At 36.2% G+C, this 24,940-nt stretch overlaps 1 protein-coding gene across 2 annotated transcripts in view; it reads right to left on the bottom strand.

Moving 5' to 3' along the window:
- PTPRN (protein tyrosine phosphatase receptor type N) overlaps window positions 1-24,940 on the bottom strand; it is a 155,230-nt gene that overhangs the window by 95,890 nt on the left and 34,400 nt on the right. For both annotated transcript variants that reach the window (XM_072122376.1, XM_072122377.1), the window contains exons 2-4: window positions 5,124-5,174; window positions 4,032-4,145; window positions 3,359-3,464 (exon numbers count right to left, since the gene is read on the bottom strand). In XM_072122376.1, the coding sequence (XP_071978477.1) occupies window positions 3,359-3,464; window positions 4,032-4,145; window positions 5,124-5,174 (271 nt within the window). The remainder of the gene's footprint in view (window positions 1-3,358; window positions 3,465-4,031; window positions 4,146-5,123; window positions 5,175-24,940) is intronic.

Raw genomic sequence — 24,940 nt, 5'->3', positions numbered from 1 at the left:
ACACCCCCCAGGACACAACATGATAAAATAACACCCCCCAGGACACAACATGATAAAATAACACCCCCCAGGACACAACATGATAAAATAACACCCCCCAGGACACAACATGATAAAATAACACCCCCCAGACACAACATGATAAAATAACAGCCCCCAGGACACAACATGATAAAATAACACCCCCCAGGACACAACATGATAAAATAACACCCCCCAGGACACAACATGATAAAATAACACCCCCCAGGACACAACATGATAAAATAACACCCCCCAGGACACAACATGATTAAATAACACCCCCCAGGACACAACATGATAAAATAACACCCCCCAGGACACAACATGATAAAATAACACCCCCCAGACACAACATGATAAAATAACACCCCCCAGGACACAACATGATAAAATAACACCCCCCAGGACACAACATGATAAAATAACACCCCCAGGACACAACATGATAAAATAACACCCCCCAGACACAACATGATAAAATAACACCCCCCAGGACACAACATGATAAAATAACACCCCCCAGGACACAACATGATAAAATAACACCCCCCAGGACACAACATGATAAAATAACACCCCCCAGGACACAACATGATAAAATAACACCCCCAGGACACAACATGATAAAATAACACCCCCCAGGACACAACATGATAAAATAACACCCCCCAGACACAACATGATAAAATAACACCCCCCAGGACACAACATGATAAAATAACACCCCCCAGGACACAACATGATAAAATAACACCCCCCAGACACAACATGATAAAATAACACCTCCCAGGACACAACATGATAAAATAACACCCCCCAGGACACAACATGATAAAATAACACCCCCAGGACACAACATGATAAAATAACACCCCCCAGACACAACATGATAAAATAACACCCCCCAGGACACAACATGATAAAATAACACCCCCCAGGACACAACATGATAAAATAACACCCCCCAGACACAACATGATAAAATAACACCCCCCAGACACAACATGATAAAATAACACCCCCCAGGACACAACATGATAAAATAACACCCCCCAGGACACAACATGATAAAATAACACCCCCCAGGACACAACATGATAAAATAACACCCCCCAGGACACAACATGATAAAATAACACCCCCCAGGACACAACATGATAAAATAACGTCCCCCAGGACACAACATGATAAAATAACGTCCCCCAGGACACAACATGATAAAATAACACCCCCCAGACACAACATGATAAAATAACAGCCCCCAGGACACAACATGATAAAATAACACCCCCCAGGACACAACATGATAAAATAACACCCCCCAGGACACAACATGATAAAATAACACCCCCCAGACACAACATGATAAAATAACACCCCCCAGGACACAACATGATAAAATAACACCCCCCAGGACACAACATGATAAAATAACACCCCCCAGACACAACATGATAAAATAACAGCCCCCAGGACACAACATGATAAAATAACACCCCCCAGGACACAACATGATAAAATAACACCCCCCAGACACAACATGATAAAATAACACCTCCCAGGACACAACATGATAAAATAACACCCCCCAGGACACAACATGATAAAATAACACCCCCCAGGACACAACATGATAAATAACACCCCCCAGGACACAACATGATAAAATAACACCCCCCAGACACAACATGATAAAATAACACCCCCCAGGACACAACATGATAAAATAACACCCCCCAGGACACAACATGATAAAATAACACCCCCCAGACACAACATGATAAAATAACACCCCCCAGACACAACATGATAAAATAACACCCCCCAGGACACAACATGATAAAATAACACCCCCCAGGACACAACATGATAAAATAACACCCCCCAGGACACAACATGATAAAATAACACCCCCCAGGACACAACATGATAAAATAACACCCCCCAGGACACAACATGATAAAATAACACCCCCCAGGACACAACATGATAAAATAACACCCCCAGGACACAACATGATAAAATAACACCCCCCAGGACACAACATGATAAAATAACACCCCCCTGACACAACATGATAAAATAACACCCCCCAGACACAACATGATAAAATAACAGCCCCCAGGACACAACATGATAAAATAACACCCCCCAGGACACAACATGATAAAATAACACCCCCCAGACACAACATGATAAAATAACACCCCCCAGGACACAACATGATAAAATAACACCCCCCAGGACACAACATGATAAAATAACACCCCCCAGGACACAACATGATAAAATAACACCCCCCAGGACACAACATGATAAAATAACACCCCCCAGGACACAACATGATAAAATAACACCCCCCAGGACACAACATGATAAAATAACACCCCCCAGACACAACATGATAAAATAACACCCCCCAGGACACAACATGATAAAATAACACCCCCCAGGACACAACATGATAAAATAACACCCCCCAGACACAACATGATAAAATAACACCCCCCAGGACACAACATGATAAAATAACACCCCCCAGGACACAACATGATAAAATAACACCCCCCAGGACACAACATGATAAAATAACACCCCCCAGGACACAACATGATAAAATAACACCCCCCAGGACACAACATGATAAAATAACACCCCCCAGGACACAACATGATAAAATAACACCCCCCAGGACACAACATGATAAAATAACACCCCCCAGGACACGACATGATAAAATAACACCCCCCAGGACACGACATGATAAAATAACACCCCCCAGGACACAACATGATAAAATAACACCCCCGAGGACACGACATGATAAAATAACACCCCCCAGGACACGACATGATAAAATAACACCCCCCAGGACACGACATGATAAAATAACACCCCCCAGGACACAACATGATAAAATAACACCCCCCAGGACACAACATGATAAAATAACACCCCCAGGACACAACATGATAAAATAACACCCCCCAGGACACAACATGATAAAATAACACCCCCAAGGACACAACATGATAAAATAACACCCCCCAGGACACAACATGATAAAATAACACCCCCCAGGACACAACATGATAAAATAACACCCCCCAGGACACAACATGATAAAATAACACCCCCCAGGACACAACATGATAAAATAACACCCCCCAGGACACAACATGATAAAATAATACCCCCCAGGCACAACATGATAAAATAACACCCCCCAGGCACAACATGATAAAATAACACCCCCCAGGCACAGCATTGCCACCGTGCAGGGTGTACACCACATTCTTTACTTACATGAAGTAACAGAGTTTTCCCGGCCTACCTGTCCTCATCCAGAAGGTCCAGTGGCTCCAGGGACTTGTGCTGTGGGACCCGTCCCATCTCGTGAGCCATCACGCGTTGCGTTACATCATCCTTCCATGACAGCCCTGCAGCCGCAAGCACAAAGGGGATAAAAAGTTCTCATCCATTAATTAGATTTCTTTGAGTCTCTCCATGATGGAACCCAATAAACAAGGTACCGGTACCCAATTCCCAAGAATAACACGTATTCCCTCAGTAATAACTGTATAAGTTATGGAGGTCCAAACGATAGGGTTATCCTAATAAAGGTAATGGTTTAGGTTTTATGAATATTCTGCCCCAAACTCTGTAATTCCTGGGTGGGTGGGTTTTCCTATTTGCTATCCACAAGGTAGAGCATACACAAGTGTCTCAGCAATCCCAAAAACTGATGTCCCTGAGTCACCCATGTGAATGGGGGTTCTATATGTGACTTCTAGCACCCAACAATCGCAAGGGGATACAGGACTGCTGGATGTCTCTGTTCAGTATTGCCGCATCCAATGCCCTGTATTTACTGCTTAGTGTTGGGGGTCCCAGTGTTTGGACCCCCATCATCTTCATCCAATGTGTGATCCAATGTGTGATTATTGGAGTCCTGTAGATGGAAGCTGGATAATAATTTCCTCCAGGAATCCTAATTCCTACCTTACCTTTGGCCGTGAGCCGGCGCAGTACCCCCTGCAGCTGCTGCAGCGTACCCGGGGTCACCTGGAACTGGCTGACATCTCTTTCTGAACGATCGCGGCACTGACCAAACAAACCATCTGAAACCAAAAGGAATAACATTACATGTGCATAGGATTGGGAAAAAACCCAAGAAAACATAACGGGTCAGTTTTAGTCAATTAAAAATGTGAAAACAATGTTGTAATCAGGGGCGTAACTTTAGGGGGTGCAGAGGTTGTGGTCGCACCTGGGCCCAAGAGGTTTAGGGGGCCCATAAGGTGTCACTTTCCCATATGAGGAGACTATTACTATAAACCATACATTATAGTCGGGGGCCCGGCACAGACTTTGCACTGGGGCCCCTCAGCTTCTAGTTATGCCCCTGGTTGTAATATCTCATTCCCAGGCTGAAGCTCCAGGCCCAATGCCTGAGTCTGCACTGCTGGAAGGGTCTGTCAGTGGCAGTGTAGGATCATGGAGACTTTGAAGAGGATTTCTGAAGGTGTCATGGACCCCTCATCCATCGCAATGGGATTCTGTGATTGATATTTTTGGTTTATTGGGGTGAAAAAGGGATATCACTTATATTCCAGCAGAATCTGCACAGAACCGGGGGCTGAAAATCTGATTTAAAAAAATCGATATTAAATCCCACAGTAAAATCGTGAAGCAGATCTTTGGCTCTGTGAACATACCCTAAAGGAAAAAAGTCTGTGCTGCCCATAACAACCAATCACAGTGAAGCTTTCATTTTATAACAGGCTCTGGAAAAGTGTAAGCAGCGATGTGGTTGGTTGGTTGATGGTGGTTTAAAAACGATACAAAGCCGGATCTATCAGTAATGGAGCCTCAGGCTTTGGGCCTGTACTTACAGACAGTGATATCTCCCTGTACTGGGTGCACTGCTACTGGGTATTGCTAAAGTGACATCTAATGTGAGTTCGGGGCTCAGAATAATAGTTGTCACTAGAGTAAGACATATGGTGACTGATAATATTGAATAGAGTGGATTTCGTTGTTAGCTGGGGTTGTACTTTAGCCCATTCCATATGGATCTGTGTATTAGAGTCACTTACCTTGTACGCAGACCTCATCCTTAGAGCAAAGCCTCAGATCAAAGAGACAACCTGGCAATAGACACAGAAAGGGAAGGACATTAGTGGTTGTGTCTGTGTTTAAGGCAGGGTTCACACAGGAAGAGGTTCTGCAGCAGTTTTTGACACATTGGGGCTCATTTACTAAAGGTCCTGTAGCCGCGATTCCGTCGGGTTTACCCGAATATTTCAGTTTTGCGCCAAATTGCCCCGGGTTTTTGGCGCACGCAATCGGATTGTGTCACATCGGCACCGGCTTTCGCGCGACATAAATCAGGGAGCGTGGCCGTCGGACAACCTGACGGATTCCGAAAAACCGCGGAATTTAAAAAAGAATATTTATCGCAAGATCAGCACTTACATGCACAGGGAAGAAGAAGGGGAACTCCAGGGACCGCGGCGCAGCAGCGACACCTGCAGGATATCGGGCGCATGACCTTAGTGAATCCCAGCAGAACCCCAATCCTCGTCGGACAACGCGCTGCTGGATCGCGACAGGACCGGGGTAAGTAAATGTGCCCCAGTATCCAGTAGTTTGGCTGTGAATCCTCCGGACAATCAATGCTGTTTCCTCTATATGACACACGTGGGGCATCGTACTGCGCCTCTGATGGGTGTATGAGGAATAATACACACATCCCTACCAATCCCCTGCCCCATCCTCTCACTACAATCTACTTACAGGAGATCTGGAAACAATAAGGAATTGAATCGCAGCACTTCCATAAAACGATATCTTTATTCCATCAAAGTTAAAACATCATGTGGAAGGTAGAAAAACGCCGACGCGTTTCGGGCACCTCGTGCCCTTAGTCATGGCATACAAACAATGAATATTGTCAGGAGATCTGTCTGTATCTGAGCGCAGCAAGTGATGGAGGATGCGATGCGGAGCGCAGGGACATAGACGCAGTTCTAGGATTTGATTCAGTGGTTTCATTTAAAAATCGGTTCCAAGTTTCCGTTCTGGGATTATAAAGAAAAATGTCTGCCTTGTTTACCAGAGGCAACGTCACTTCTGACCATGGGCTGCGTCTATTAATGGCGCCAAACTGTAATGCAAGGCAAGGGCTAAGGGTTTCCAGGTTCAGGGTTTGTACATAGAGAAATGTGCCAATCACATGGAGTGGGCAGAGGAAGCAGGACTCACAGGCTTTCTCTATGAGTGGGAGGGGGATACAGGACTCACAGGCTTTCTCTATGAGTGGAGGGGGAGCAGGACTCACAGGCTTTCTCTATGAGTGAGAGGGGGAATCAGGACTCACAGGCTTTCTCTATGAGTGAGAGGGGGAATCAGGACTCACAGGCTTTCTCTATGAGTAGAATGGGGAAGCAGGACTCACAGGCTTTCTCTATGAGTGGGAGGGAGAAGCAGGACTCACGGGCTTTCTCTATGAGTGGGAGAGGGAGCAGGACTCACAGGCTTTCTCTATGAGTGGGAGGGGGAGCAGGACTCCCAGGTTTTCTCTATGAGTAAGAGGGGGAAGCAGGACTCACAGGTTTTCTCTATGAGTGAGAGGGGGAAGCAGGACTCACAGGCTTTCTCTATGGGTGGAGGGGGAAGCAGGACTCACAGTCTTTCCCTATAAGTGGGAGGGGGAGCAGGACTCACAGGCTTTCTTTATGAGTGGGAGGGGGAAGCAGGACTCACAGGTTTTCTCTATGAGTGAGAGGGGGAAGCAGGACTCACAGGCTTTCTCTATGGGTGGAGGGGGAAGCAGGACTCACAGTCTTTCCCTATAAGTGGGAGGGGGAAGCAGGACTCACAGGCTTTCTCTATCAGCGGTAGGGGGAAGCAGGACTCACAGGCTTTCTCTATGAGTGGGAGGGGGATGTAGGACTCACAGCCTTTCCCTATGAGTGGAGGGGGAAACAGGACTCACAGGATTTCTCTATGAGTGAGAGGGGGAATCAGGACTCACAGGCTTTCTCTATGAGTGGGAGGGGGATGTAGGACTCACAGCCTTTCCCTATGAGTGGGAGGGGGAAGCAGGGCTCACAGGATTTCTCTATGAGTGAGAGGGGGAATCAGGACTCACAGGCTTTCTCTATGAGTGGGAGGGGGATGTAGGACTCACAGCCTTTCCCTATGAGTGAGAGGGGGAAGCAGGACTCACAGGATTTCTCTATGAGTGGGAGGGGGAAGCAGGACTCACAGGCTTTCTTTATGACTGGTAGAATAAGTAAGACGCATAAGCTTTCTCTATAAGTATTCAGGGATGGAGGTCTCACTGACTTCCATCCTTCTTCCCCTCCATTACAGTTTTATAGTAGATGAGGTTAAAAAAAGAAAGAACAGCAGGTCCTTCAACACCAACGTATAACCCTACAGTAAGGACTCTCCAATTTCCTTATCCTCATTTATGCTCACAACTAGTAATCTCTCATTACCTTACAGACCATCGTCCACCTTCAATCTTATCCTCTCTCCATATATATTATATACTGCTCATCCTCTCTCCATATATATTATATACTGCTCATCCTCTCTCCATATATATTATATACTGCTCATCCTCTCTCCATATATATTATATACTGCTCATTCTCTCTACATATATATTATATACTGCTCATCCTCTCTCCATATATATTATATACTGCTCATCCTCTCTCCATATATATTATATACTGCTCATTCTCTCTACATATATATTATATACTGCTCATCCTCTCTCCATATATATTATATACTGCTCATCCTCTCTCCATATATATTATATACTGCTCATTCTCTCTCCATATATATTATATACTGCACATCCTCTCTCCATATATATTATATACTGCTCAAACTCTCTCCATGTATATTATATACTGCTCATCCTCTCTCATATATATTATATACTGCTCCTCCTCTCTCCATATATATAATATACTGCTCATCCTCTCTCCATATATATTATATACTGCTCATCCTCTCTCCATATATATTATATACTGCTCATTCTCTCTCCATATATATTATATACTGCTCATCCTCTCTCCATATATATTATATACTGCTCATCCTCTCTCCATATATATTATATACTGCTCATCCTCTCTCCATATATATTATATACTGCTCCTCCTCTCTCATATATATTATATACTGCTCCTCCTCTCTCATATATATTATATACTGCTCATCCTCTCTCCATATATATTATATACTGCTCCTTCTCTCTCCATATATATTATATACTGCTCATTCTCTCTCCATATATACTATATACTGCTCATCCTCTCTCATATATATTATATACCTCTCATCCTCTCTCCATATATATTATATACTGCTCCTCCTCTCTCCATATATATTATATACTGCTCATCCTCTCTCCATATATATTATATACTGCTCATCCTCTCTCCATATATATTATATACTGCTCATTCTCTCTCCATATATATTATATACTGCTCATCCTCTCTCCATATATATTATATACTGCTCATCCTCTCTCCATATATATTATATACTGCTCATCCTCTCTCCATATATATTATATACTGCTCATTCTCTCTCCATATATACTATATACTGCTCATCCTCTCTCATATATATTATAAACCTCTCATCCTCTTTCCATATATATTATATACTGCTCCTCCTCTCTCCATATATATTATATACTGCTCATCCTCTCTCCATATATATTATATACTGCTCATCCTCTCTCCATATATATTATATACTGCTCATCCTCTCTCCATATATATTATATACTGCTCATTCTCTCTCCATATATACTATATACTGCTCATCCTCTCTCATATATATTATATACCTCTCATCCTCTCTCCATATATATTATATACTGCTCCTCCTTTCTCCATATATATTATATACTGCTCATCCTCTCTCCATATATATTATATACTGCTCATCCTCTCTCCATATATATTATATACTGCTCATCCTCTCTCCATATATATTATATACTGCTCATCCTCTCTCCATATATATTATATACTGCTCATCCTCTCTCCATATATATTATATACTGCTCCTCCTCTCTCCATATATATTATATACTGCTCATCCTCTCTCCATATATATTATATACTGCTCATCCTCTCTCCATATATATTATATACTGCTCATTCTCTCTCCATATATATTATATACTGCTCCTCCTCTCTCCATATATATTATATACTGCTCATCCTCTCTCCATATATATTATATACTGCTCATCCTCTCCATATATATTATATACTGCTCATCCTCTCTCCATATATATTACATACTGCTCATCCTCTCTCCATATATATTATATACTGCTCATCCTCTCTCCATATATATTATATACTGCTCATCCTCTCCATATATATTATATACTGCTCATTCTCTCTCCATATATATTATATACTGTTCATCCTCTCTCCATATATATTATATACTGCTCATCCTCTCTCCATATATATGATATACTGCTCATCCTCTCTCCATATATATTATATACTGCTCATCCTCTCTCCATATATATTATATACTGCTCATCCTCTCCATATATATTATATACTGCTCATCCTCTCTCCATATATATTATATACTGCTCCTCCTATCTCCATATATATTATATACTGCTCCTCCTCTCTCCATAAATATTATATACTGCTCATCCTCTCTCCATATATATGATATACTGCTCATCCTCTCTCCATATACATTATATACTGCTCATCCTCTCCTTATATATTATATACTGCTCATCCTCTCTCCATATATATTATATACTGCTCATCCTCTCCTTATATATTATATACTGCTCATTCTCTCTCCATATATATTATATACTGCTCATCCTCTCTCCATATATATTATATACTGCTCATCCTCTCCTTATATATTATATACTGCTCATTCTCTCTCCATATATATTATATACTGCTCATCCTCTCTCCATAAATATTATATACTGCTTATCCTCTCTCCATATATATTATATACTGCTCATCCTCTCTCCATATATATTATATACTGCTCATCCTCTCTCCATATATATTATATACTGCTCATTCTCTCTCCATATATATTATATACTGCTCATCCTGTCTCCATATATAGTATATACTGCTCATCCTCTCTCCATATACATTATATACTGCTCATCCTGTCTCCATATATATTATATACTGCTTATCCTCTCTCCATATATATTATATACTGCTCATCCTCTCTCCATATATATTATATACTGCTCATCCTTTCTCCATATATATTATATACTGCTTATCCTCTCTCCATATATATTATATACTGCTCCTCCTCTCTCCATATATATTATATACTGCTCCTCCTCTCTCCATATATATTATATACTGCTCATCCTTTCTCCATATATATTATATACTGCTCATCCTCTCTCCATATACATTATATACTGCTCATCCTCTCTCCATATATATTATATACTGCTGATCCTCTCTCCATATATATTATATACTGCTCCTCCTCTCTCCATATATATTATATACTGCTCATCCTCTCTCCATATATATTAAATACTGCTCATCCTTTCTCCATATATATTATATACTGCTCATCCTCTCTCCATATACATTATATACTGCTCATCCTCTCTCCATATATATTATATACTGCTGATCCTCTCTCCATATATATTATATACTGCTCATCCTCTCTCCATATATATTGTATACTGCTCATCCTCTCCTTATATATTATATACTGCTCATTCTCTCTCCATACATATTATATACTGCTCATCCTCTCTCCATATATATTATATACTGCTCATCCTCTCCTTATATATTATATACTGCTCATTCTCTCTCCATATATATTATATACTGCTCATCCTCTCTCCATATATATTATATACTGCTCATCCTCTCTCCATATATATTATACTGCTCATCATCTCTCCATATATATTATATACTGCTCATCCTCTCCATATATATTATATACTGCTCATTCTCTCTCCATATATATTATATACTGCTCATCCTCTCTCCATATATATTATATACTGCTCATCCTCTCTCCATATACATTATATACTGCTCATCCTCTCTCCATATATATTATATACTGCTCATCCTCTCTCCATATATATTATATACTGCTCATCCTCTCTCCATATACATTATATACTGCTCATCCTCTCTCCATATATATTATATACTGCTGATACTCTCTCCATATATATTATATACTGCTCATCCTCTCTCCATATATATTATATACTGCTCATCCTCTCCATATATATTATATACTGCTCATCCTCTCTCATATATATTATATACTGCTCATCCTCTCTCCATATACATTATATACTGCTCATCCTCTCTCCATATATATTATATGCTGCTCATCCTCTCTCCATATATATTATATACTGCTCCTCCTCTCTCCATATATATTATATACTGATCATCCTCTCTCCATATATATTATATACTGCTCATTCTCTCTCCATATATATTATATACTGCTCATCCTTTCTCCATATATATTATATACTGCTCATTCTCTCTCCATATATATTATATACTGCTCATCCTCTCTCCATATATATTATATACTGCTCCTCCTCTCTCATATATATTATATACTGCTCATCCTCTCTCCATATATATTACATACTGCTCATCCTCTCTCCATATATATTATATACTGCTCATCCTCTCTCCATATATATTATATACTGCTCATCCTCTCTCCATATATATTATATACTGATCATCCTCTCTCCATATATATTATATACTGCTCATCCTCTCCATATATATTATATACTGCTCCTCCTCTCTCCATATATATTATATACTGCTCATCCTCTCTCCATATATATTGTATACTGATCATCCTCTCTCCATATATATTATATACTGCTCATCCTCTCTCATATATATTATATACTGCTCCCCCTCTCTCCATATATATTATATACTGCTGATCCTCTCTCCATATATATTATATACTGCTCATCCTCTCTCCATATATTATATACTGCTCCTCCTCTCTCATATATATTATATACTGCTCATCCTCTCTCCATATATTATATACTGCTCCTCCTCTCTCCATAAATATTATATACTGCTCATCCTCTCTCCATATATATTATATACTGCTCATCCTCTCTCCATATATATTGTATACTGCTCATCCTCTCCTTATATATTATATACTGCTCATTCTCTCTCCATACATATTATATACTGCTCATCCTCTCTCCATATATATTATATACTGCTCATCCTCTCTCCATATATATTATATACTGCTCATCCTCTCCATATATATTATATACTGCTCCTCCTCTCTCCATATATATTATATACTGCTCATCCTCTCTCTATATATATTATATACTGCTCATCCTCTCTCCATATATATTATATACTGCTCATCCTCTCTCCATATATATTATACTGCTCATCATCTCTCCATATATATTATATACTGCTCATCCTCTCCATATATATTATATACTGCTCATTCTCTCTCCATATATATTATATACTGCTCATCCTCTCTCCATATATATTATATACTGCTCATCCTCTCTCCATATACATTATATACTGCTCATCCTCTCTCCATATATATTATATACTGCTCATCCTCTCTCCATATATATTATATACTGCTCATCCTCTCTCCATATACATTATATACTGCTCATCCTCTCTCCATATATATTATATACTGCTCATCCTCTCTCCATATATATTATATACTGCTCATCCTCTCCATATATATTATATACTGCTCATCCTCTCTCATATATATTATATACTGCTCATCCTCTCTCCATATACATTATATACTGCTCATCCTCTCTCCATATATATTATATACTGCTCATCCTCTCTCCATATATATTATATACTGCTCCTCCTCTCTCCATATATATTATATACTGATCATCCTCTCTCCATATATATTATATACTGCTCATTCTCTCTCATATATATTATATACTGCTCATCCTCTCTCCATATATATTATATACTGCTCATCCTCTCTCCATATATATTATATACTGCTCATCCTCTCTCCATATATATTATATACTGCTCATCCTCTCTCCATATATATTATTTACTGCTCATCCTCTCTCCATATATATTATTTACTGCTCATCCTCTCTCCATATATATTATATACTGCTGATCCTCTCTCCATATATATTATATACTGATCATCCTCTCTCCATATATATTATATACTGATCATCCTCTCCATATATATTATATACTGCTCCTCCTCTCTCCATATATATTATATACTGATCATCCTCTCTCCATATATATTATATACTGCTCATCCTCTCTCCATATATATTATATACTGCTCATCCTCTCTCCATATATATTATATACTGCTCATCCTCTCTCCATATATATTATTTACTGCTCATCCTCTCTCCATATATATTATATACTGCTGATCCTCTCTCCATATATATTATATACTGATCATCCTCTCTCCATATATATTATATACTGCTCATCCTCTCTCCATATATATTATATACTGCTCATCCTCTCTCCATATATATTATATACTGCTCATCCTCTCTCCATATATATTATTTACTGCTCATCCTCTCTCCATATATATTATATACTGCTGATCCTCTCTCCATATATATTATATACTGATCATCCTCTCTCCATATATATTATATACTGCTCATCCTCTCCATATATATTATATACTGCTCCTCCTCTCTCCATATATATTATATACTGATCATCCTCTCTCCATATATATTATATACTGCTCATCCTCTCTCATATATATTATATACTGCTGATCCTCTCTCCATATATATTATATACTGCTCATCCTCTCTCATATATATTATATACTGCTTCTCCTCTCTCCATATATATTATATACTGCTCATCCTCTCTCCATATATATTATATACTGCTCATCCTCTCTCCATATATATTATATACTGCTCATCCTCTCTCCATATATATTATATACTGCTCATTCTCTCTCATATATATTATATACTGCTCATCCTCTCTCCATATATATTATATACTGCTCATCCTCTCTCCATATACATTATATACTGCTCATCCTCTCTCCATATATATTATATACTGCTCATCCTCTCTCCATATATATTATATACTGCTCATCCTCTCTCCATATACATTATATACTGCTCATCCTCTCTCCATATATATTATATACTGCTGATACTCTCTCCATATATATTATATACTGCTCATCCTCTCTCCATATATATTATATACTGCTCATCCTCTCCATATATATTATATACTGCTCATCCTCTCTCATATATATTATATACTGCTCATCCTCTCTCCATATACATTATGTACTGCTCATCCTCTCTCCATATATATTATATACTGCTCATCCTCTCTCCATATATATTATATACTGCTCCTCCTCTCTCCATATATATTATATACTGATCATCCTCTCTCCATATATATTATATACTGCTCAATCTCTCTCATATATATTATATACTGCTCATCCTCTCTCCATATATATTATATACTGCTCATCCTCTCTCCATATATATTATATACTGCTCATCCTCTCTCCATATATATTATATACTGCTCATCCTCTCTCCATATATATTATTTACTGCTCATCCTCTCTCCATATATATTATATACTGCTGATCCTCTCTCCATATATATTATATACTGATCATCCTCTCTCCATATATATTATATACTGCTCATCCTCTCTCCATATATATTATATACTGCTCATCCTCTCTCCATATATATTATATACTGCTCATCCTCTCTCCATATATATTATTTACTGCTCATCCTCTCTCCATATATATTATATACTGCTGATCCTCTCTCCATATATATTATATACTGATCATCCTCTCTCCATATATATTATATACTGCTCATCCTCTCCATATATATTATATACTGCTCCTCCTCTCTCCATATATATTATATACTGATCATCCTCTCTCCATATATATTATATACTGCTCATCCTCTCTCATATATATTATATACTGCTGATCCTCTCTCCATATATATTATATACTGCTCATCCTCTCTCATATATATTATATACTGCTTCTCCTCTCTCCATATATATTATATACTGCTCATCATCTCTCCATATATATTATATACTGCTCATCCTCTCTCCATATATATTATATACTGCTCATCCTCTCTCCATATATATTATATACTGCTCATTCTCTCTCATATATATTATATACTGCTCATCCTCTCTCCATATATATTATATACTGCTCATCCTCTCTCCATATACATTATATACTGCTCATCCTCTCTCCATATATATTATATACTGCTCATCCTCTCTCCATATATATTATATACTGCTCATCCTCTCTCCATATACATTATATACTGCTCATCCTCTCTCCATATATATTATATACTGCTGATACTCTCTCCATATATATTATATACTGCTCATCCTCTCTCCATATATATTATATACTGCTCATCCTCTCCATATATATTATATACTGCTCATCCTCTCTCATATATATTATATACTGCTCATCCTCTCTCCATATACATTATATACTGCTCATCCTCTCTCCATATATATTATATACTGCTCATCCTCTCTCCATATATATTATATACTGCTCCTCCTCTCTCCATATATATTATATACTGATCATCCTCTCTCCATATATATTATATACTGCTCATTCTCTCTCATATATATTATATACTGCTCATCCTCTCTCCATATATATTATATACTGCTCATCCTCTCTCCATATATATTATTTACTGCTCATCCTCTCTCCATATATATTATTTACTGCTCATCCTCTCTCCATATATATTATATACTGCTGATCCTCTCTCCATATATATTATATACTTATCATCCTCTCTCCATATATATTATATACTGCTCATCCTCTCCATATATATTATATACTGCTCATCCTCTCTCCATATATATTATATACTGCTCATCCTCTCTCCATATATATTATATACTGCTCATTCTCTCTCCATATATACTATATACTGCTCATCCTCTCTCATATATATTATAAACCTCTCATCCTCTTTCCATATATATTATATACTGCTCCTCCTCTCTCCATATATATTATATACTGCTCCTCCTCTCTCCATATATATTATATACTGCTCATCCTCTCTCCATATATATTATATACTGCTCATCCTCTCTCCATATATATTATATACTGCTCCTCCTCTCTCCATATATATTATATACTGCTCATCCTCTCTCCATATATATTATATGCTGCTCATCCTCTCTCCATATATATTATATACTGCTCATCCTCTCTCATATATATTATATACCTCTCATCCTCTCTCCATATATATTATATACTGCTCCTCCTCTCTCCATATATATTATATACTGCTCATCCTCTCTCCATATATATTATATACTGCTCATCCTCTCTCCATATATATTATATACTGCTCATCCTCTCTCCATATATATTATATACTGCTCCTCCTCTCTCCATATATATTATATACTGCTCATCCTCTCTCCATATATATTATATACTGCTCATCCTCTCTCCATATATATTATATACTGCTCATTCTCTCTCCATATATATTATATACTGCTCCTCCTCTCTCCATATATATTATATACTGCTCATCCTCTCTCCATATATATTATATACTGCTCATCCTCTCCATATATATTATATACTGCTCATCCTCTCTCCATATATATTACATACTGCTCATCCTCTCTCCATATATATTATATACTGCTCATCCTCTCTCCATATATATTATACTGCTCATCCTCTCTCCATATATATTATATACTGCTCATCCTCTCCATATATATTATATACTGCTCATTCTCTCTCCATATATATTATATACTGTTCATCCTCTCTCCATATATATTATATACTGCTCATCCTCTCTCCATATATATGATATACTGCTCATCCTCTCTCCATATATATTATATACTGCTCATCCTCTCTCCATATATATTATATACTGCTCATCCTCTCCATATATATTATATACTGCTCATCCTCTCTCCATATATATTATATACTGCTCCTCCTATCTCCATATATATTATATACTGCTCCTCCTCTCTCCATAAATATTATATACTGCTCATCCTCTCTCCATATATATGATATACTGCTCATCCTCTCTCCATATACATTATATACTGCTCATCCTCTCCTTATATATTATATACTGCTCATCCTCTCTCCATATATATTATATACTGTTCATCCTCTCCTTATATATTATATACTGCTCATTCTCTCTCCATATATATTATATACTGCTCATCCTCTCTCCATATATATTATATACTGCTCATCCTCTCCTTATATATTATATACTGCTCATTCTCTCTCCATATATATTATATACTGCTCATCCTCTCTCCATAAATATTATATACTGCTTATCCTCTCTCCATATATATTATATACTGCTCATCCTCTCTCCATATATATTATATACTGCTCATCCTCTCTCCATATATATTATATACTGCTCATTCTCTCTCCATATATATTATATACTGCTCATCCTGTCTCCATATATAGTATATACTGCTCATCCTCTCTCCATATACATTATATACTGCTCATCCTGTCTCCATATATATTATATACTGCTTATCCTCTCTCCATATATATTATATACTGCTCATCCTCTCTCCATATATATTATATACTGCTCATCCTTTCTCCATATATATTATATACTGCTTATCCTCTCTCCATATATATTATATACTGCTCCTCCTCTCTCCATATATATTATATACTGCTCCTCCTCTCTCCATATATATTATATACTGCTCATCCTTTCTCCATATATATTATATACTGCTCATCCTCTCTCCATATACATTATATACTGCTCATCCTCTCTCCATATATATTATATACTGCTGATCCTCTCTCCATATATATTATATACTGCTCCTCCTCTCTCCATATATATTATATACTGCTCATCCTCTCTCCATATATATTAAATACTGCTCATCCTTTCTCCATATATATTATATACTGCTCATCCTCTCTCCATATACATTATATACTGCTCATCCTCTCTCCATATATATTATATACTGCTGATCCTCTCTCCATATATATTATATACTGCTCATCCTCTCTCCATATATATTGTATACTGCTCATCCTCTCCTTATATATTATATACTGCTCATTCTCTCTCCATACATATTATATACTGCTCATCCTCTCTCCATATATATTATATACTGCTCATCCTCTCCTTATATATTATATACTGCTCATTCTCTCTCCATATATATTATATACTGCTCATCCTCTCTCCATATATATTATATACTGCTCATCCTCTCTCCATATATATTATACTGCTCATCATCTCTCCATATATATTATATACTGCTCATCCTCTCCATATATATTATATACTGCTCATTCTCTCTCCATATATATTATATACTGCTCATCCTCTCTCCATATATATTATATACTGCTCATCCTCTCTCCATATACATTATATACTGCTCATCCTCTCTCCATATATATTATATACTGCTGATCCTCTCTCCATATATATTATTTACTGCTCATCCTCTCTCCATATATATTATATACTGCTGATCCTCTCTCCATATATATTATATACTGATCATCCTCTCTCCATATATATTATATACTGCTCATCCTCTCCATATATATTATATACTGCTCCTCCTCTCTCCATATATATTATATACTGATCATCCTCTCTCCATATATATTATATACTGCTCATCCTCTCTCATATATATTATATACTGCTGATCCTCTCTCCATATATATTATATACTGCTCATCCTCTCTCATATATATTATATACTGCTTCTCCTCTCTCCATATATATTATATACTGCTCATCCTCTCTCCATATATATTATATACTGCTCATCCTCTCTCCATATATATTATATACTGCTCATCCTCTCTCCATATATATTATATACTGCTCATTCTCTCTCATATATATTATATACTGCTCATCCTCTCTCCATATATATTATATACTGCTCATCCTCTCTCCATATACATTATATACTGCTCATCCTCTCTCCATATATATTATATACTGCTCATCCTCTCTCCATATATATTATATACTGCTCATCCTCTCTCCATATACATTATATACTGCTCATCCTCTCTCCATATATATTATATACTGCTGATACTCTCTCCATATATATTATATACTGCTCATCCTCTCTCCATATATATTATATACTGCTCATCCTCTCCATATATATTATATACTGCTCATCCTCTCTCATATATATTATATACTGCTCATCCTCTCTCCATATACATTATATACTGCTCATCCTCTCTCCATATATATTATATACTGCTGATACTCTCTCCATATATATTATATACTGCTCATCCTCTCTCCATATATATTATATACTGCTCATCCTCTCCATATATATTATATACTGCTCATCCTCTCTCATATATATTATATACTGCTCATCCTCTCTCCATATACATTATATACTGCTCATCCTCTCTCCATATATATTATATGCTGCTCATCCTCTCTCCATATATATTATATACTGCTCCTCCTCTCTCCATATATATTATATACTGATCATCCTCTCTCCATATATATTATATACTGCTCATTCTCTCTCATATATATTATATACTGCTCATCCTCTCTCCATATATATTATATACTGCTCATTCTCTCTCCATATATATTATATACTGCTCATCCTCTCTCCATATATATTATATAATGCTTATCCTCTCTCCATATATATTATATACTGCTCATCCTCTCTCCATATATATTATATAGTGCTCATCCTCTCTCCATATATATTATATACTGCTCATCCTCTCTCCATATATATTATATACTGCTCATCCTCTCCATATATATTATATACTGCTCATCCTTTCTCCATATATATTATATACTGCTCATCCTCTCTCCATATATATTATATACTGCTCATCCTTTCTCCATATATATTATATACTGCTCATTCTCTCTCCATATATATTATATACTGCTCATCCTCTCTCCATATATATTATATACTGCTCCTCCTCTCTCATATATATTATATACTGCTCATCCTTTCTCCATATATATTATATACTGCTTCTCCTCTCTCCATATATATTATATACTGCTCATCCTCTCTCCATATATATTATATACTGCTCATCCTTTCTCCATATATATTATATACTGCTCATTCTCTCTCCATATATATTATATACTGCTCATCCTCTCTCCATATATATTATATACTGCTCCTCCTCTCTCATATATATTATATACTGCTCATCCTCTCTCCATATATATTACATACTGCTCATCCTCTCTCCATATATATTATATACTGCTCATCCTCTCTCCATATATATTATATACTGCTCATCCTCTCTCCATATATATTATATACTGATCATCCTCTCTCCATATATATTATATACTGCTCATCCTCTCTCCATATATATTGTATACTGCTCATCCTCTCCTTATATATTATATACTGCTCATTCTCTCTCCATACATATTATATACTGCTCATCCTCTCTCCATATATATTATATACTGCTCATCCTCTCTCCATATATATTATATACTGCTCATCCTCTCCATATATATTATATACTGCTCCTCCTCTCTCCATATATATTATATTCTGCTCATCCTCTCTCCATATATATTATATACTGCTCATCCTCTCTCCATATATATTATATACTGCTCATCCTCTCCATATATATTATATACTGCTCCTCCTCTCTCCATATATATTATATACTGCTCATCCTCTCTCTATATATATTATATACTGGCTCATCCTCTCTCCATATATATTATATACTGCTCATCCTCTCTCCATATATATTATACTGCTCATCATCTCTCCATATATATTATATACTGCTCATCCTCTCCATATATATTATATACTGCTCATTCTCTCTCCATATATATTATATACTGCTCATCCTCTCTCCATATATATTATATACTGCTCATCCTCTCTCCATATACATTATATACTGCTCATCCTCTCTCCATATATATTATATACTGCTCATCCTCTCTCCATATATATTATATACTGCTCATCCTCTCTCCATATACATTATATACTGCTCATCCTCTCTCCATATATATTATATACTGCTCATCCTCTCTCCATATATATTATATACTGCTCATCCTCTCCATATATATTATATACTGCTCATCCTCTCTCATATATATTATATACTGCTCATCCTCTCTCCATATACATTATATACTGCTCATCCTCTCTCTCATATATATTATATACTGCTCATCCTCTCTCCATATATATTATATACTGCTCATCCTCTCCATATATATTATATACTGCTCATCCTCTCTCATATATATTATATACTGCTCATCCTCTCTCCATATACATTATATACTGCTCATCCTCTCTCTCATATATATTATATACTGCTCATCCTCTCTCCATATATATTATATACTGCTCATCCTCTCTCCATATATATTATATACTGCTCATCCTCTCTCCATATATATTATATACTGCTCATCCTCTCTCCATATATATTATTTACTGCTCATCCTCTCTCCATATATATTATTTACTGCTCATCCTCTCTCCATATATATTATATACTGCTGATCCTCTCTCCATATATATTATATACTGATCATCCTCTCTCCATATATATTATATACTGATCATCCTCTCCATATATATTATATACTGCTCCTCCTCTCTCCATATATATTATATACTGATCATCCTCTCTCCATATATATTATATACTGCTCATCCTCTCTCCATATATATTATATACTGCTCATCCTCTCCATATATATTATATACTGCTCATCCTCTCTCCATATATATTATTTACTGCTCATCCTCTCTCCATATATATTATATACTGCTGATCCTCTCTCCATATATATTATATACTGATCATCCTCTCTCCATATATATTATATACTGCTCATCCTCTCTCCATATATATTATATACTGCTCATCCTCTCTCCATATATATTATATACTGCTCATCCTCTCTCCATATATATTATTTACTGCTCATCCTCTCTCCATATATATTATATACTGCTGATCCTCTCTCCATATATGTTATATACTGATCATCCTCTCTCCATATATATTATATACTGCTCATCCTCTCCATATATATTATATACTGCTCCTCCTCTCTCCATATATATTATATACTGATCATCCTCTCTCCATATATATTATATACTGCTCATCCTCTCTCATATATATTATATACTGCTGATCCTCTCTCCATATATATTATATACTGCTCATCCTCTCTCCATATATATTATATACTGCTGATCCTCTCTCCATATATATTATATACTGCTGATCCTCTCTCCATATATATTATATACTGATCATCCTCTCTCCATATATATTATATACTGCTCATCCTCTCCATATATATTATATACTGCTCATCCTCTCTCCATATATATTATATACTGCTCCTCCTTTCTCATATATATTATATACTGCTCATCCTCTCTCCATATATATTATATACTGCTCATCCTCTCTCATATATATTATATACTGCTTCTCCTCTCTCCATATATATTATATACTGCTCATCCTCTCTCCATATATATTATATACTGCTCATCCTCTCTCCATATATATTATATACTGCTCATCCTCTCTCCATATATATTATATACTGCTCATTCTCTCTCATATATATTATATACTGCTCATCCTCTCTCCATATATATTATATACTGCTCATCCTCTCTCCATATACATTATATACTGCTCATCCTCTCTCCATATATATTATATACTGCTCATCCTCTCTCCATATACATTATATACTGCTCATCCTCTCTCCATATATATTATATACTGCTGATACTCTCTCCATATATATTATATACTGCTCATCCTCTCTCCATATATATTATATACTGCTCATCCTCTCTCCATATATATTATTTACTGCTCATCCTCTCTCCATATATATTATTTACTGCTCATCCTCTCTCCATATATATTATATACTGCTGATCCTCTCTCCATATATATTATATACTGATCATCCTCTCTCCATATATATTATATACTGCTCATCCTCTCCATATATATTATATACTGCTCCTCCTCTCTCCATATATATTATATACTGATCATCCTCTCTCCATATATATTATATACTGCTCATCCTCTCTCCATATATATTATATACTGCTCATCCTCTCTCCATATATATTATATACTGCTCATCCTCTCTCCATATATATTATTTACTGCTCATCCTCTCTCCATATATATTATATACTGCTGATCCTCTCTCCATATATATTATATACTGCTCATCCTCTCTCCATATATATTATATACTGCTCATCCTCTCTCCATATATATTATATACTGCTCATCCTATCTCCATATATATTATATACTGCTCATCCTCTCTCCATATATATTATTTACTGCTCATCCTCTCTCCATATATATTATATACTGCTGATCCTCTCTCCATATATATTATATACTGATCATCCTCTCTCCATATATATTATATACTGCTCATCCTCTCCATATATATTATATACTGCTCCTCCTCTCTCCATATATATTATATACTGCTGATCCTCTCTCCATATATATTATATACTGCTCATCCTCTCTCCATATATATTATATACTGCTGATCCTCTCTCCATATATATTATATACTGCTGATCCTCTCTCCATATATATTATATACTGCTCATCCTCTCTCCATATATATTATATACTGATCATCCTCTCTCCATATATATTATATACTGCTCATCCTCTCCATATATATTATATACTGCTCCTCCTCTCTCCATATATATTATATACTGCTCCTCCTTTCTCATATATATTATATACTGCTCATCCTCTCTCCATATATATTATATACTGCTCATCCTCTCTCATATATATTATATACTGCTCCTCCTCTCTCCATATATATTATATACTGCTCATCCTCTCTCCATATATATTATATACTGCTCATCCTCTCTCCATATATATTATATACTGCTCATCCTCTCATATATATTATATACTGCTCATTCTCTCTCATATATATTATATACTGCTCCTCCTCTCTCATATATATTATATACTGCTCCTCCTCTCTCCATATATATTATATACTGCTCATCTCTCTCCATATATATTATATACTGCTCCTTCTCTCTCCATATATATTATATACGGCTCCTCCTCTCTCATATATATTATATACTGCTCATCCTCTCTCCATATATATTATATACTGCTCATCCTCTCTCATATATATTATATACTGCTCATTCTCTCTCATATATATTATATACTGCTCCTCCTCTCTCATATATATTATATACTGCTCCTCCTCTCTCCATATATATTATATACTGCTCCTCCTCTCTCCATATATATTATATACTGCTCATCCTCTCTCATATATATTATATACTGCTCATCCTCTCTCCATATTATTATATACTGCTCCTCCCTCTCTCATATATATTATATACTGCTCATCCTCTCTCATATATATTATATACTGCTCCTCCTCTCTCATATATATTATATACTGCTCATCCTCTCTCCATATATATTATATACTGCTCCTTCCTCTCTCCATATATATTATATACTGCTCCTCCTCTCTCCATATATATTATATACTGCTCATCTCTCTCCATATATATTATA

The sequence above is a fragment of the Engystomops pustulosus genome, chromosome 8, assembly GCF_040894005.1.
Source record: "Engystomops pustulosus chromosome 8, aEngPut4.maternal, whole genome shotgun sequence".
In the NCBI taxonomy this organism is placed as follows: Eukaryota; Metazoa; Chordata; class Amphibia; order Anura; family Leptodactylidae; genus Engystomops; species Engystomops pustulosus.
The sequence above is the reverse complement of the archived record's forward strand: the minus strand, read 5'-3'. Positions and strand labels throughout refer to the sequence as shown.